Genomic DNA, 17,426 nt, shown 5'->3' with positions numbered 1-17,426 from the left:
TATAAATACAATGGACTCTCGGGTAACGACATTAATCTGTTCCAGAGAGCTCGTCTTTAACTGATTTTTTGTTATCCGAATTAATTTTCCCAATAAGAAATAATGGAAATTCAATTAATCCATTCCGGACACCCAGAAGTATTAAACAAAATAATTTTTTTACATGAAATATACATTTCCCTACACAGAAAACAATGAGACATGCAGAATAAATAATACTGAAATGACACTTAGCTTTATTGAAGATGTATTGATGAGTGATGAGATGGGAGGAGGGCAGAGGATGGAGGAGTTTACATTTATTTGGAAGGGGAATCCCCTTCCATAAAAACTTCAGGTAACAAGTCCTTTTCTGGGGCTACCTCCCTTCTTTGATTTTTAATGCCACTAGGACCAGCTTGAGAGTCACTGGACCCCTGTTGCATCAAAAGTTTATCCAGAGAGCTCTGTTTCTGGCGTCTCGTTAAGATTTCCCTAAAATGGGACACAACATTGTCATTGTAGATGTTGCCAGCATGGCCTGCAACAGCTCTGTCAGGGTGATGTTCATCCACAAATGTTTGCACATGAGAAAGCAGGAACACTGCAGCAGGCCTGTTGGCCCATACTAGGCAGGTCCTTCACAAACCATCTCACTAACAGAATCGTATTTGCCCAACCTAATTTTCAATGCTTCCCAAGCAATAAGCTTTGATAATTCTATTCACTCATGCGCAAGTCCCAATCAGATCAAATCATGTGTGTGGGGCAGTACCCTGTCTGGTATGTGGGGAGGTACCCTGGTTGGTATGTGGGGAGGTACCCTGGCTGGTATGTGGGGAAGTTCCCTGGCTGGTATGTGGGGGAGTACCCTGGCTGGTATATGGGAAAGTTCCCTGGCTGGTATGTGGGGAAGTACCCTGGTTGGTGTGTGGGGGAAGTACCCTGGCTGGTATGTGGGGGAAGTACCCTGGCTGGTATGTGGGAAGTACCCTGGCTGGTATTAGGGGAAGTTCCCTGGCTGGTGTGTGGGAAGTACCCTGGCTGGTATTAGGGGGAGTTCCCTGGCTGGTATGTGGGGAAGTACCCTGGCTGGTATGTGGGGAAGTACCCTGGCTGGTATGTGGGGAAGTTCCCTGGCTGGTGTGAGGGAAGTACCCTCACTGGTGTACATAAGAAAGCGGGAACACTGCAGCAGACCTGTTGGCCCATACTACCACCCTCTACCACCATCACTATCACCATCTACCACTACCACTTTCGTATCTTTCTACAAAGTTTTTCTTGACTTCTATAGCGTTTCTCACCCTCTTTACCACAGGGCTGTCACTAGAAGCTTTCTTTGGGCGCATGGTGGCTTATTTAGCAGTTACAAGCACTAAAAACAATGGAATAATACAAAATATATCGCATGTACGTGTGGAATCATCCTCACTGGCTTGTAAACAATGGCACACTGGCTGTACATGGAGTGTCCAGGCGCTTGCTCCACGCGGACACGTTCAGGACGAATGTCCTTATCCGAGTTCTTTTTTGGTAACCAAGCCAATATTTTGATGCAAAAACGTGTTACTATCCAATTTTTTCATTATTCGATGACGTTGTTACCCAAGGGTCCACTGTAATGTTATTGATTAGTCAGTGCTGGGTAAAGTAAACATTGCAGCTCAAATTGATTCAGGATACAAGATTTTGATAGCAAAACACAGAGATGAAAAGCTTTTAATGAAAAAGTTGTAAACCATTTTGCGACATCAAAAAATCATCACCTAACATCATCACCTTAGCTAGCCACGTCTCCACCAACACAACTGTGACGACCTCTATGGATACGTATATGTGAACACTGATCATTGTTAAATTTAGTTTAATTTTAAAAATTTCTACTTTAATAACGTTTATTATGCTGTTCTATGAGGCTTGCAGTGTCGCAGTCCTCCCAATCTATTTTTTGATGAGTCATCACTGCCACACATTCCGTTACTGGGCAGATTTAATGGTATTTCTCCTGTCTGGCCTGTGATGAGCATTTCATACACTTCATACAGTATTAATGTTTGAGACGATGCTGACACTTTTCATGTATAAGATTTTAATTTATCTAATCTGGTTACCCTTATTTCAGATGGAACAATCCAGTTTGAATTCTCACATTGTGCATATACATATATAGTTCATTTTGTCTAACAATATGCCTCATATATGTACATGGAATGCTTTAATGTGCAGTTTAAATAGAGGGGGTTCTGCAGAAAGGCAAGGAGGAAATTACACAAGAAGGATTTTTTTTCATTTTATTTCATTTTTGTTTTTCATTTTACATACATTAATGTTAATGCCTAACATCAGTGACTGGCTTCATCCTGTTCAATAAAGATAACTGGCATAATTCATATGAGTTCTCTTTAATATTCTCATATGTTTATGTATCATAAGTTCATTTGTCAACAAGGGTTAAGGCAGTCTGCTGCTGATTGTTTTTTCATGTTTTAAGGTATTTACATATGTCTAATATTTTTACAGGTTCCCGATATGCTAGGAAAGGAACCTGAACTGGTAACAAATGCTACCTCTGCGTGGGGTTTAGACTATCATTACAAGAAGGACCTTTTGTATTGGTCTGATACAGAAACAAGAAAGGCAAGGCAAACTCGACCTTTTTTTTTATTTTAACCGGAGAATTTGGCAATTTAAAATTTCTTTAATGTTTCATATTCATACTTTCATACTTCTTACTCTTGGGTATAGAATATTACAAAATATAATTAATATTACAGTAATAAAATTAAATATTATTTTTCAACAATAGGCTGTTGTTTAGGCTGCATTTAATATATATTTACTTTCAGGTGTACTCTCAAAAACTGCGTGGTTCAAGCACCTCTACTGAAACCACACTTTCACTCCCTGGCTCTTTAACACCTGGTGCTCTTGCTGTTGATTGGGTGGGAGATAAGCTTTATGTAGTAGACATCTTGGGCCAGAAGATTGATGTGTTTGAACTTTCTGACCGATACCATGCCATTGTTTTGTCAAACAATATTACTGAACCTCAAGATATTGGGCTTGATCCAACGAAAGGGTATGAATTTCTCTGTTATTAAATTGCTTACTGGTATATCTTATTTAAAATTTGAGAATGGCTTGCTTTTATGTATTGTTTGTTATACTACTTAAAATATGCTGCACCATGATAGTCTACAAATGTTTTTGTGCATATCATAGTTAATTGTAGACTTATTATTGTATGTTATTTTCTCCTTAGCTGCTTCATTTACTTCTCTTTACATATTATGTTATTGTTGTACTTAATTCAACTTCATTATTTAGCTTCTTGAAGCTGGACTTTGAGAATAGAACTCAAAACTGGTCACTGGCATGTTAACCACTTGATTGAAAGAATGTGTTACAGCATATACCGTATTATAATTCAGGGTGTTATTTACAAAATTTAGTGATTTTATCATATTATAGTCTTTATTATATTTTTATTATACAGACACTCATCGTTTAACGACGGAGGTCTGTTCCTAAGACCACATCGGTAAACAAATTCATTGCTAAGCAAGAAACACATTTAAACATTTTATTCTGAATAAAGAAAAGGCCTAAAGGAAACTCCAACTTGATAACTTAGTTTTAATTTGCATAACTCTTACATATTACAGAAAACTGTAATTACTGTACAGTATAAAAATGATGTGCCAAAAAAATCAAATTACAGTATAAAGGAGACATTCAGATTAACATTTTAGTCATGAAATCCTTCAGAGTACAGGTTTGGGGTCATCATCATTATCAGTTACTAGGAGCTGTAGTCAAGCTGAAGTCAAGATCTTTTTTGCTGACATTTTGTACTATGGCATGCACAATAAAGTACAGATTTGTACAAATATGTAGGAACAAATATGCAGGAATGAGACTGAGATGCTTGATGCTGAGAGGTCGCACTGCCTGTTTCCATGACCCAAGTTCTCATACAGCATACAGTGCCGACTGGTCGGAGAGCAAGTCATATCTCTGAGCTATTGGTAAACGAGTACATCGTTAAGTGAGGAGTGTCTGTACTTTATTGTCATAATGCTTAAGACCCCTCATCTTATTACATACATTAAAATAAAGTTTGGCTCATTGGAATTTTTTTTTTCTACAGCCTAATGTTTGTAGTCGATCATGATCGCATTATTCGTGCCAATATGGATGGCACCAACCTGCAAGCCCTTGTGAAGGATGTTATCTACAAAGCATCTGGTATTGCTGTGGATATTATTAGCAAACATATATTTTGGTGTGATTCTCTTCTGGATTACATTGAAACAGTTACTTACGAAGGAACTGGTCGAACTGCAATTGTGAGAGGTAAGCCTGAAGATGTTTCTTCAATCATAGTGTAGTAGGTTCATAGACAGCAACCACCCAGGGAGGTACTACCATCCTACCAAATGCATGTGAAACAGAAACATGTAATTGTTTTACACAATGGTAAGACTGCTGGTGTCTTTTCTCTCTGCCTCATAGACATGCAAAAAAACAGGTACGTCTTGCTACTTCTACTTACACTTAGGCACACTACATATATTGTGATGTAGTTCAATATGTATACACACCCTTGTGAATTTTCTTCTATTTTCTAAATACAGTGGAACCTCTACTTATGAGTGCATCCACATACAAGTTTTTCCAGTTACGAGCAGTCGCTCGGTTGATTTTTTGTTTTCAGACACAAGAAATTTCCAGATGGAAGTGGGCCTCAAGGGAGGTTCTTTGATGCTGGTGAGGGGCTCTTGCTCTTGATCTAGGGAAATGGATATCAGTTGTTTGTTGGACTATCTTATTGAATGTATGATGTATGATTGAATGTATGATCTTATTGAATGTGTGATGGAAAGAGGCTTCTTAGCGTACAACAAAAATGAAAGAAATCGGACCATAAATAACGGAGTTCACTTCTCAGCCATTAGCCTCCCCTTAGCGGTATATTTTCATATGTTTTTTTATGGTTGTATTCTCATTATTTTGGTCTCATTTGATAGAATGGAAATTATATCACAGAAATAGATATGATTTTGATTACAGTGGACCCCCGGTTAACGATTTTAATCCGTGCAAGAGGGGTAATTGTTATGCGAAATAATCGTTATGTGAATGAATTTTCCCCATAAGAAATAATGGAAATAAAATTAATCCGTGCAAGACACCCAAAAGTATGAAAAAAAATTTTTTTTTACCACATGAAATATTAATTTTAATACACACAAACTGAAAAAGGCATGCACACTTACATGACACTTACTTTTATTGAAGATCTGGTGATGATTGATGGGATGGGAGGAGGGGAGAGAGTGTGTTAGTGTTTAGAAGGGGAATCCCCTTCCATTAGGACTTGAGGTAGTAAGTCCTTTTCTGGGGTTACTTCCCTTCTTTTTTTAATGCCACTAGGGCCAGCTTCAGAGTCACTGGACTTCTTTCGCACAAGATATCTGTCCATAGTGGCCTGTACCTCTCGTTCCTTTATCACTTCCCTAAAGTGCTTCACAACATTGTCAGTGTAATAGTCACCAGCACGGCTTGCAATAGCTGTGTGAGGGTGATTTTCATCCATGAAGGTTTGCACTTCAAGCCACTTTGCACAGATTTCCTTTATCTTTGTAGTAGGCAACTTCTTCAATTTCTCTCTCCCCTCCTCTGAACCAGTTTCCCCAGGTCTGGCCTCTTGCTCTTGAAGTTGATCTATCAGCTCATCAGTGGTTAGTTCTTCATTGTCCTCCTCCACCAACTCATTCCACATCCACTAACCTCCAACCCCAAGGACTTTCCCAATGCCACAATGGATTCCTCATCTGGCATAATCCTCTCAGGGTTAGCCTCAAACCCTTCAAAATCCCTTTTGTCTACACATTCTGGCCACAGTTTCTTCCAAGCAGAGTTCAAGGTCCTCTTAGTCACTTCCTCCCAAGCCTTACCTATAAGGTTTACACAATTGAGGATATTAAAGTGATCTCTCCAAAACTCTCTTAGAGTCAGTTGAGTTTCTGAGGTCATTACAAAGCACCTTTCAAACAGAGCTTTTGTGTACAGTTTCTTGAAGTTGGAAATAACCTGCTGGTCCATGGGCTGCAGGAGAGGAGTGGTATTAGGAGGCAAAAACTTGATGTTAATGAATTTCATGTCCCCATAAAGTCGCTCTGCCACATCTGTAGGATGACCAGGGGCATTGTCTAACACCAGGAGGCACTTAAGTTCTAATTTCTTTTCAGTTAGGTAATCTTTCACATTGGGGGCAAATGCATGGTGTAACCAGTTATAGAAAAATTCCCTAGTGACCCATGCCTTACTGTTTGCCCTCCACAGCACACACAAATTATCCTTGAGGACATTCTTTTGCCTGAACGCTCTGGGAGTTTCAGAGTGATACACTAATAAAGGCTTCACTTTGCAATCACCAGTAGCATTGGCACACATGAGAAGAGTAAGCCTGTCTTTCATAGGCTTATGTCCTGGGAGTGCCTTTTCCTCCTGAGTAATGTAGGTCCTGCTTGGCATTTTCTTCCAAAACAGGCCTGTTTCATCACAATTAAACACTTGTTCAGGTTTCAGTCCTTCAGTTTCTATGTACTCCTTGAATTCCTGCACATATTTTTCAGCCGCTTTGTGGTCCGAACTGGCAGCCTCACCATGCCTTATCACACTATGGATGCCACTACGCTTCTTAAATCTCTCAAACCAACCTTTGCTGGCCTTAAATTCACTCACATCATCACTAGTTGCAGGCCTTTTTTTAATTAAATCCTCATGCAACTTCCTAGCCTTTTCACATATGATCGCTTGAGAGACGCTATCTCCTGCTAGCTGTTTTTCATTTATCCACACCAATAAGAGTCTCTCAACATCTTCCATCACTTGCGATCTTTGTTTCGAAAACACAGTTAAACCTTTGGCAACAACAGCTTCCTTGATTGTCTTTTTGGTGCCCACAATAGTAGCGATGGTTGATTGGGGTTTCTTGTACAACTTGACTAGGTCGGCAATACGCACTCCACTTTCATACTTATCAATGATCTCTTTCTTCATTTCAATGGGTATCCTTACCCTTATTGGTGTACGGTTGGCACTAGAAGCTTCCTTGGGGCCCATGGTCACTTATTTTCCAGAAACACCACCGAAAACACTGTAATAATACGAAATATTCCGAGTGTATGCTTGGATGTTAGCGCGGAGGCTGCCTGGTAAACAATGGCACGGGCGGCACATGTGAGGCTGGGTGAGGGCGCACATTGGACGCGTCTCGGACGAAAATCGGTGAGCGGGTTTTTAATCGGTATGCGCGGCAAAAATTTTGCGATTAAAGTAAGCGGTATGCGAAATAATCGCTATGTGATGCCATTGTTATGCGGGGGTCCACTGTACTTTCATGATGAAAAGTACCTCAAAATTGAGCGATGTTCAAGAGTAAACAAATGACATCATCCAGTACCTGCCCTACTGGCACAGCCCCTGAACCTTTACATATTGGAAAGCTCTTCAACACGCTAGCAAAAGTGGGAGTAGACATCACGAGGTAGCAGTGGCAGACAACATGAAACAGCAGTGGCAGACATCATGAAGCAACAGTGGCAGACATCATGAGGTAGCAGTGGCAGACAACATGAAGCAGTATTGGCAAAGTGTAGCATTAAGAGTGTGGCAATTAAGTGTAGCATTAAAAGTTTAGCAATTAAGTGTAGCATTAAGAGTATAGCACTTACAAGTCGCTCTCTCTGACTTTTTTGGGTTATCCTCGGTTCTCTACACATGTAGTCAGGAACAGGAATGGCCGCTGTGGTGGCCCTATTAACCCCAACAACATCAATGGCTGCTATCACCACCACTAGCCACATACATAATGATATGTATTTTATTCATTCTAGTGTATATATCATGTTTCTATGTTATTAATGTTGTTTATTATGTCATATTACATAAATTGTGATAGATAAATAAGCCATAGAATTTATATTAGGGAAATTATTTAAGTATTTTCTCGTGTCTGGAATTCCACTGGAACGAATTAATTCCATTTCAATTAATTTAAATGAGGAAATTTGACTCTGCAAACAAGCAAATCCAGATGTGAGCAAGGGGATGGAAGAGATAAAATGTGTAAGTAGAGGTTCCACTGTAGTTCTTGTTCTTAACTATTTCCTTTCATCTACATGGGGAAGTGGAAAAGAATCTTTCCTCTGTAAGCCATGTGCGTTGTAAGTAGCGATTAAAATGCAAGGAGCATGGGGCTAGTAACCTCTAATCCTGTATAAATTGCTAAATTTAAAAAGATAAACTTTTCTTTTTGGGTAACCCTGCTTTGGTGGAATACGGCCGGTTTGTTGAAAGAAGAAGTAGAAGAAAAACTTCGTAAAGCTGGGATGCTTGAATGTGCATGGATGTAGTTCATTATAAGAGAGAGATGATTGCCAATATAAGAACATAAGAAAGAAAGAAAGAAAGAAAGAACATTGCAGCAGGCCTACTAACCCATGCGAAGCAGGTCCGTGTCCCCTCCTCCCCCCGGATTAGCCCAATGACCCACCTAGTCAGGTCACTTCTGATCCAAGTGAAGCAGGTCCATGTCCCCCCCTTCCCCCAGATTAGCCCAGTGACCCACCTAGTCAGGTCACTTCCACTTAAGGAAGGAGGAAGGCATCAGACATAATAGCACAAGCTAAATAACAAAAAAAGGCACAATACCGTGACTGGAACAATACACAAATAACCCGCACATAAAAGAGAGAAGCTTACGACGACGTTTCGGTCCAACTTGGACCATTTACAAAGTCACACTAACCAGAAGTGGAGCAGGACAGCTATATATAGGCAGGAAGAGGTGGAGGTAGTAGTAGCAGTAGTAGTAGTACAAGAATGGTATATAATACCGACAAGATGGAATTAAGACACATGCGCAACACCCGGGCATCCCTATCGTAGATGTTTCGCCATCCAGCCAGCCACTGGATGGCGAAACGTCCACAACAAAGACACCCAGACGCCGCACATGTGTCTTAATTTCATGTGCGGCATCTAGGTGTCTTTGTTGTGGACGTTTCGCCATCCAGTGGCTGGCTGGATAGCGAAACGTCTGCGATAGGGATGCCCGGATGTTGTGCGTGTCTTAATTTCATCTTGTCGGTATTATATACCATTCTTGTACTACTACTACTACTACTACTACTACCTCCACCTCTTCCTGTCTATATATAGCCGTCCTGCTCCACTTCTGGTTAGTGTGACTTTGTAAATGGTCCAAGTCGGACCAAAACTTCGTCGTAAGCTTCTCTCTTTTATGTGTGGGTTATTTGTGTATAGCACAAGCTAATCAGGTCCAACTCACACCCACCCACACCCACTCATGTATTTATTTAACCTATTTTTAAAACCACACAACATTTTAGCCTCTATAACTCTACTCGGGAGTTTGTTCCACTCATCCACAACTCTATTACCAAACCAGTGCTTTCCTATATCCTTCCTAAATCTGAATTTTTCCAACTTGAAACCATTGCTGCGAGTCCTGTCTTGGCTGGAAATTTTCAGCACGCTATTTACATCCCCTTTACAGTGGACCCCTGCCTTACGATATTAATCCATTCCTGAGAGCTCATCGTAAGCTGAAATTATCGTAAGGCGAATTAATTTTCCCCATAAGAAACAATGGAAATCAAATTACAGTAATCTGTTCCTGACACCCCAAAGTATGAAAAAATTGTTTTTTACCACATGAAATATTAATTTTAATACAAACTGAAGAAGACATGCACAATTAATACTCTACTAAGAATAGAATACATGACACTTACCTTTATTGAAGATCTGGTGATGATTGATGGGATGGGAGGAAGGGAGAGTGTGGAGGTTGTTATTGTTTAGAAGGGGAATCCCCTTCCATTAGGACTTGAGGTATCAAGTCCTTTTCCGGGGTTACTTCCCTTCTTCTTTTAATGCCACTAGGACCAGCTTGAGTCACTGGACCTCTGTCACACAACAAATCTGTCCATAGAGCTCTGTACCTCCCGTTCCTTTAAGACTTTCCTAAAATGGGCCATAACATTGTCATTGTACAGGTTGCCAACACGGCTTGCAGTAGCTGTGTCATGGTGATTTTCATCCGCAAAGGTTTGCAGGTCAACCCACTTTGCACACATTTCCTTAATCTTTGAAGTAGGCAACTTCCTCAGTTTCTCTCTCCCCTCCTCTGAAGTAGTTTCCTCAGGTCTGGCCTCTTGTTGTTGAAGATGATCTTGCAGCTCTTCAGTGGTTAGTTCTTCATTGTCCTCCTCCACCAACTCTTCCACATCCTCTCCACTAACCTCCAACCCCAAGAACTTCCTCAATGCCACAATGGATTCCACAACTGGCATACACTTCTCAGGGTTAGCCTCAAACCCTTCAAAATCCATTTCTTCTACACATTGTGGCCACAGTTTCTTCCAGGCAGAGTTCAAGGTCCTCTTAGTCACTCCCTCCAAAGCCTTACCTATAAGGTTTACACAACTGAGGATGCTAAAGTGATCTTTCCAAAACTCTCTTAGAGTCACTCGAGTGTCTGAGGTCACTTCAAAGCACTTTTGAAATGTAGCTTTTGTGTAGAGTTTTTTGAAGTTTGAAATGACCTGCTGGTCCATGGGCTGCAGGAGAGGAGTGGTATTAGGAGGCAAAAACTTGACCTTAATAAAGCTCATGTCCCCAGAAAGTCGCAATGCCAAGTCTGAAGGATGACCAGGAGCATTGTCTAATACCAGGAGGCACTTAAGGTCCAATTTCTTTTCCATTAGGTAATTTTTCACAGTGGGGGCAAATGCATGGTGTAACCAGTCATAGAAAAAGTCCCTAGTGGCCCATGCCTTACTGTTTGCCCTCCACAGCACACACAAATTAGCCTTGACGACATTGTTTTGCCTGAATGCTCTGGGAGTTTCAGAGTGATACACCAATAAAGGCTTCACTTTGCAATCACCACTAGCATTAGTGCACATCAGAAGAGTAAGCCTGTCTTTCATAGGCTTATGTCCTGGGAGTGCCTTTTCCTCCTGAGTAATGTAGGTGCTGCTTGGCACTTTCTTCCAAAACAGGCCTGTTTCGTCGCAGTTAAACACTTGTTCTGGTTGCAGTTCTTCACTGTCTATGTACTCCTTGAATTCCTTCACATATTTTTCAGCCGCTTTTTGGTCCGAACTGGAAGCCTCACCATGCCTTATCACACTGTGTATGCCACTACGATTCTTAACTCTCTCAAACCAACCTTTGCTGGCCTTAAATTCACTCACATCACCACTAGTTGCAGGCATTTTTCTAATTAAATCGTCATGCAACTTCCTAGCCTTTTCACATGTGATTGCTTTAGAGATGCTATCTCCTGCTATATGTTTTTCATTTATCCACACCAATAACAGTCTCTCAACATCTTCTATCACTTGAGATCTCTGTTTTGAAAACAAACTTGCACCTTTTGCAAGAACAGCTTCCTTGATTGCCGTTTTGTTGGCCAAGATAGTAGCGATGGTTGATTGGGGTTTGGTATACAACCTGCCCAGCTCGGAGACACGCTCTCCACTTTCGTATTTAGCTATTATCTCTTTCTTCATTTCCATAGTAATTTTCACCCTTTTTATCACAGGGTTGGTACTAGAAGCTTTCTTGGGGCCCATGGTGACTTATTTTGCAGCTACAAGCACTAAAAACACTGTGATAATATGATATGTACCGAATGTATGCTTAGATGCGACCGCACTGGCTGGCTTGTAAACACTGGCATGCACGGGGCAGCTGAGGCCACGTGTGGGACGCGTCCCGGACGAATGACGTGAGACGAGTTTTTTATCGTGAGGCGAGGCAAAATTTTTGCGTTCAAATGCTTCGTATGGCAGATTTAATGTAACGCGATGCTTTCGTAAGGCGGGGGTCCACTGTACATGTATTTATTCCTGTTTTCCATTTATACACCTTGATCATATCCCCCCTAATTCTACGCCTTTCAAGAGAGTGCAGATTCAGGGCCCTCAATCTATCCTTTTAGGGAAGATTTCTGATACAGTGGTCCCTCGAAAATCGTAGTTCTCGAGAGTCATAGATTTCGGAAATCATAGCGATATTTTCGTATAAACATGGGCTCGCTAATCGTAGATTGACACACGAATAGTAGGTCCTCTGGAACGCGTACGTACGGTGTGAGCCAGGGCGGCCTCCCTACCCAGCCAGTCTTGCATTGTTTACTAGTGAGAGAAGGTTCCCTCATGTGCTCGTACGAAATATTTCATAATATTCCACTCATTTTAGTGCTTGGAAGTACTAAATAAGCTACCATGGCTCCAAAGAAAGCTCCTAGTGCCAAGCCTTTGGTAAAGAAGGTGAGAAATACGATTGAATTTAAGAAAAACAGCATTGAACAATATGAAAGTGGCTTAAGTGCGGCCGAACTGGCCAGGATGTATAACAAACCCTATACAACCATATGTTCCATTGTGGCCAAGAAGAAGGAAATCAAGGACACTGTTGTTGCAAAGGGGGTAAATATGCTGACAAAAATGAGATCACCAGTACTCGAAGATGTTGAGAAGTTATTATTGGTGTGGATAAATGAGAAACAATTAGCAGGAGATAGTCTTATGACATCGCTCATTTGTGAAAAGGCTAGGCAGTTGTGGTAAGGCATGGTGAGGCTGCCAGTTCGGACCACAAAGCGGCTGAAAAATATGTGCATGAATTCAAGGAGTACAGAGAGGCTGAAGGACTGAAACCTGGACAAGTGTTCAATTGTGACGAAACAGGCCTCTTTTGGAAGAAAATGCCAAAGAGGACCTGCATTACACAGGAGGAAAAGGCACTGCCAGGACACAAGCCTATGAAAGACAGGCTGACACTCATGTTCTGTGCTAATGCTAGTGGGGATTTCAAAGTGAAGCCGGTACTAGTGTACCATTCTGAAAATCCCAGTGTTCAAGAAAAACCAATGTTATGAAGAGTAAATTGTGTGTGTTTTGGAAATCTAATAGTAAGGCATGGGTCACGAGGGAAATTTTCGTCGAGTGGTTCAATGAAGTGTTTGGCCCTAGTGTGAAGAATTACCTCCTGGAAAAGAAATTAGATCTCAAGTGCCTCCTAGTAATGGACAATGCACCTGCTCATCCTCCAAACTTGGATGATCTAATTTTCGAGGAGTTTGGGTTCATCACAGTAAAGTTCTTGACCCTGAATACCACTCCTCTCCTCCAGCCCATGGACCAGCAGGTCATTGCAAATTTTAAAAAACTCTACACCAAAGCAATGTTTGAAAGGTGCTTTAATGTGACCTCAGACACTCACTTGACCCTAAGAGATTTTTGGAGAGAACACTTCAGCATCCTCCATTGCATAAGCCTTATAGGTAAGGCTTGGGAGGGAGTGACTACCAGGACTTTGAACTCTGCTTGGAGAAAATTGTGGCCAGACTGTGTCGACAAGAGGGATTTTGAAAGGTTTGGGACTGACCCTGATGAGCCTATGCCTGTTGTTAAATCTATTGTGGCACTGGGGAGTTCCATGGGGTTGGATGTGAGTTTGGAGGATGTGGAAGAGTTGGTGGAAGGCCACAACGAAGAGCTCACCACTGAGGAGCTGCAAGAGCTTCAGCAGGAAGAGCAACAGATCGCAGCTCAGAATCTTGCTGCAGAGGAGGTAGAGAAATGGAAGAAGGTGCCTTCTTCAGAAATTAAGGAGATTTTTGAAATGTGGGGTAAGATGGAAAGATTTATGGAGAAACATCACCCTGACAAGGGTGTTGCAAGCCATGTTGGCAACATGTACAGTGACAAAGTCTTGGGCCATTTTAGGGAAGTGTTAGAGATGCCAGAAACAGGGCTCTCTGGACAGTTATTTTCTGAGACAGGACTCCAGTGACTCTCAAGGTGGTCCTAGTGGCATTAAGAAACAGAGAAGAGAAGCAACCCCAGAAAAGCAATCGGTACCTGAGGTGTTGCTGGAAGGGGATTCCACTTCCAAACTATAAATAATCCAATCTGTCTCCTCCTCCAGTCTCCCATACACTAAGAAGAATCTCCAATAAAGGTAAGTGTTATGCTGTTAATATTTCATTCATTTCCCATTGTATTGTTTATGTACTACATCTATATTTCATGTAAAATTTTTTTTTGTTTTAATACTTCTGGGTGTCAGGAATGGATTAATTGTATTTACATTATTTCTTTTGGGGAAAATTGATTCGAAAATTGTAGATTTCGATAATAGTAGCTCCTCCAGGAACGGATTAAATATGAGAAACGAGGGACCACTGTACATGGGATCAACTTTGTCATCCTCCTCTGTACATTTTCCAGTGCATTTATATCCATTCTGTAATACGGTGACCAGAACTGTGCAGCATAATCCAAATGAGGCCTAACCAAGTACTGTATATGTAGAGTTGAAGAAAAACCTGAGGACTTCTATTATTTATACTTCTAGATAAGAAGCCAAGGATTCTGTTAGATTTATTGCAGACACTAATGCACTGTTGTCTTGGTTTTAGATTATTGTTAACCAGAACTCCTAAATCCTTTTCGCAATCAGTAGTATTAAGATCTACATTTAGTTTATATGTGGCATGGTTATTTACCTGTCCAACATTTAGAACTTTGCATTTGTCTATATTAAACTGCATCTGCCACTTCTCTGGCCATTGCATCAATCTGTTCAAATCATCCTGGAGTGCTCTAGTGTCTTCATTAGAATGAATTGGCCAGCCTATTTTGGTGTCATCAGTAAATTTGCTTATGTCACTATTTATTCCCTCATCTATGTCGTTTATGTAAATTGTGAGCAACAATGGGCCCAACACTGAATGAAAAGAAGTTGGATGTCCTAGCTCTAAGCAAAACAAAGTTGAAGGAGGTAGGGAAGTTTCAGTGGGGAGAAATAAATGGGATTAAGTCAGAAGTATTTGAGAGAGTTAGTGGTAAGGAAAGGGTAGCAGTAATGTTGAAGGATCAGTTATGGAAGGAAAAAAGGTAATATAAATGTATAAAGTCAAGAATTAGGTGGATTAAAATAAAGGTTGGATGCGAAAAGTGAGTTATAAAGCGTTTATGCACCTGCGGAAGAGAGGAGTATAAGGAGCGAGAGAGATTTTGGGAGATGTTATGCGAGTTTTTAAGAAGTTTTGAACCAAGTATGAGAGTAATTGTGGCAGGGAACCTGAATGCTAAAGTGGGAGAAACAGTTACAGAGGGTGTGGTAGGTAAATTTGGGGTGCCAGGTGTAAATGATAATGGGGGCCTTTGAACTTTGTATAGAAAGAGGTTTGGTAATATTTAATTCATATTTTAAGAAAAAAAGGTTAAATACGTATTCATGATATGATATAGGGCATAATGACAGTAGTTTGATGGACTATATATTGGTAGATTAAAGGCTGTTGGGTAGGCTTCAGGATGTGCATGTTTATAGAGAACCTACAGATATATCAGATAATTAATTTTTCAGTTGTAGCTAAAGTGAGAGTAAAAGGTAGATGGGACACAAGGAAAGTGACATCAGCAAGTAAGAGAGAGAGGAATGTTTATAAACTAAAGGAGGCACTTAAGGTAAGCTATAACCAACTATTGGAAGAAAGATGGGCTAATGAGAGTATAGGCAATGAGGTTGAAGAGGTATGGGATAGATTTAAGAATGTAGTGTTCAGCAAAAGTGTGGTTAGAGGAAAGTGGGCGTAGGAGGGAAGAAGAGCGATTGGTGGAATGATGAGATAAAAAAAAGTAGTAAGAGAGAAAAAAGTTAGCATATGAGAGGCTTTTACAAAGTAGAAGTGATATAAGGAGGGAGGAGTATATGGAGAGAAAAAGAGAGGTTAAGACATTTAAAAACAGGAGAGGAGAGTTCCTAGATGGAGAGTTAAAGGTATCAGGAAGATGGAGGGAATATTTTGAGGAACTGTTAAATGTTAATGAAGATGGGGAAGCTGTGATTTTGTGCATTGGACAGGGAGGTATAAGAAGTTGTAGGAGTAAGAAAGAGCCATATTTGAGTGTGGGGAGGTGTGTGAAGCTGTGTTTAGAATGAAAAGGGGTGAAGCAGTTGGGATCAAGACAGAAATGTTAAAGGAGGTGGGGATATAGTTTTGGAATGGTTGGTGTTTTTATTTAATAGATGTATGAAAGAGGGGAGGGTACCTAGGGATTGGTAGAAAGCATGTATGGGTCCCTTGTATAAAGGCAAAGGGAAAAAAGAGAGTGTAAAAATTATAGGGAAATAAGCCTTATGAGTATGCAGCAGCAGCAGCTGACGGTGGTACAGCAGCAACAGACGATGCTACAGCAGCAGCAGACGATGCTACAGCAGCAGCAGCAGCTGACGGTGGTACAGCAGCAACAGACGATGCTACAGCAGCAGCAGACGATGCTACAGCAGCAACAGACGATGCTACAGCAGCAACAGACGATGTTACAGCAGCAGCAGACGATGCTACAGCAGCAGCAGCAGCTGACGGTGGTACAGCAGCAACAGACGATGTTACAGCAGCAGCAGACAATGCTACAGCAGCAGCAGCAGCTGACAGTGCAGCAGCAGCAGCAGCTGTACCACCAATAGTAGCGATGGTTGATTGGGGTTTATTATACAACCTGGCCAGCTCGGAGACACGCACTCCACTTTCATACTTATCAATGATCTTTTTCTTCATCTCTATTGTAATTCTCACCCTTATTGCTGTAGGGTTGGCACTAGAAGCTTTCTTGGGGCCCATGGTCACTTATTTTCCAGAAAAAGCACCGAAAACACTGTAATAATACGAAATATTCCGATTGTATGCTTGGATGTTACCACGGAGGCTGGCTGGTAAACAATGCCACCGGCGGAACATGTGAGCGTGGCTCAGGCCGCACATTGGACGCGTCTCGGACGAAAATCGGTGAGCGGGTTTTTAAGCGGTATGTGAGGCAAAATTTTTGCGATTTAAGCAAGCGGTATGTGGATTAATCGTTATGTGATGCCATCGGTATGCGGGGGTCCACTGTACCTGGTTAGTTATATGGTACAATTATTATTGAATGAATTAAGAGTAAGACATAAGCGCTGGAAGAGAAACCAAATGCTGTTGTAATATACACAGACTTTGCAAAAGCCTTTAACCCTTTGACTGTTTTTGTCATATACTATATACGTCTTAAGAGCCACCGTCTTTGATGTATATATACTCAAAAATTCTAGCGGCTTCAAATCAAGCAGGAGAAAGCTGGTAGGCCCACATGTGAGAGAATGGGTCTGTGTGGTCAGTGTGCACCATATAAAAAAATCCTGCAGCACGCAGTGCATAATGAGAAAAAAATCTCCGACCATTTTTTTGGATTAAAATGCCGACTTTGTGGTGTATTTTTGTATAGTATTTATGGTTGTATTCTCATTTTCTTGGTCTCATTTGATAGAATGGAAAACATATAGAAATTGTG

At 41.0% G+C, this 17,426-nt stretch overlaps 1 protein-coding gene across 2 annotated transcripts in view; it reads left to right on the top strand.

The window, feature by feature from the left end:
• The window catches only part of mgl (low-density lipoprotein receptor-related protein megalin), a 611,193-nt gene that overhangs the window by 55,055 nt on the left and 538,712 nt on the right, over positions 1–17,426 (top strand). For both annotated transcript variants that reach the window (XM_070084278.1, XM_070084279.1), the window contains exons 7-9: positions 2,503–2,619; positions 2,829–3,061; positions 4,133–4,338. In XM_070084278.1, coding sequence (XP_069940379.1) covers positions 2,503–2,619; positions 2,829–3,061; positions 4,133–4,338 — 556 coding nt within the window. The remainder of the gene's footprint in view (positions 1–2,502; positions 2,620–2,828; positions 3,062–4,132; positions 4,339–17,426) is intronic.

The sequence above is a fragment of the Cherax quadricarinatus genome, chromosome 12, assembly GCF_038502225.1.
Source record: "Cherax quadricarinatus isolate ZL_2023a chromosome 12, ASM3850222v1, whole genome shotgun sequence".
In the NCBI taxonomy this organism is placed as follows: Eukaryota; Metazoa; Arthropoda; class Malacostraca; order Decapoda; family Parastacidae; genus Cherax; species Cherax quadricarinatus.
This window is presented reverse-complemented; position numbering and strand designations above follow the sequence as displayed.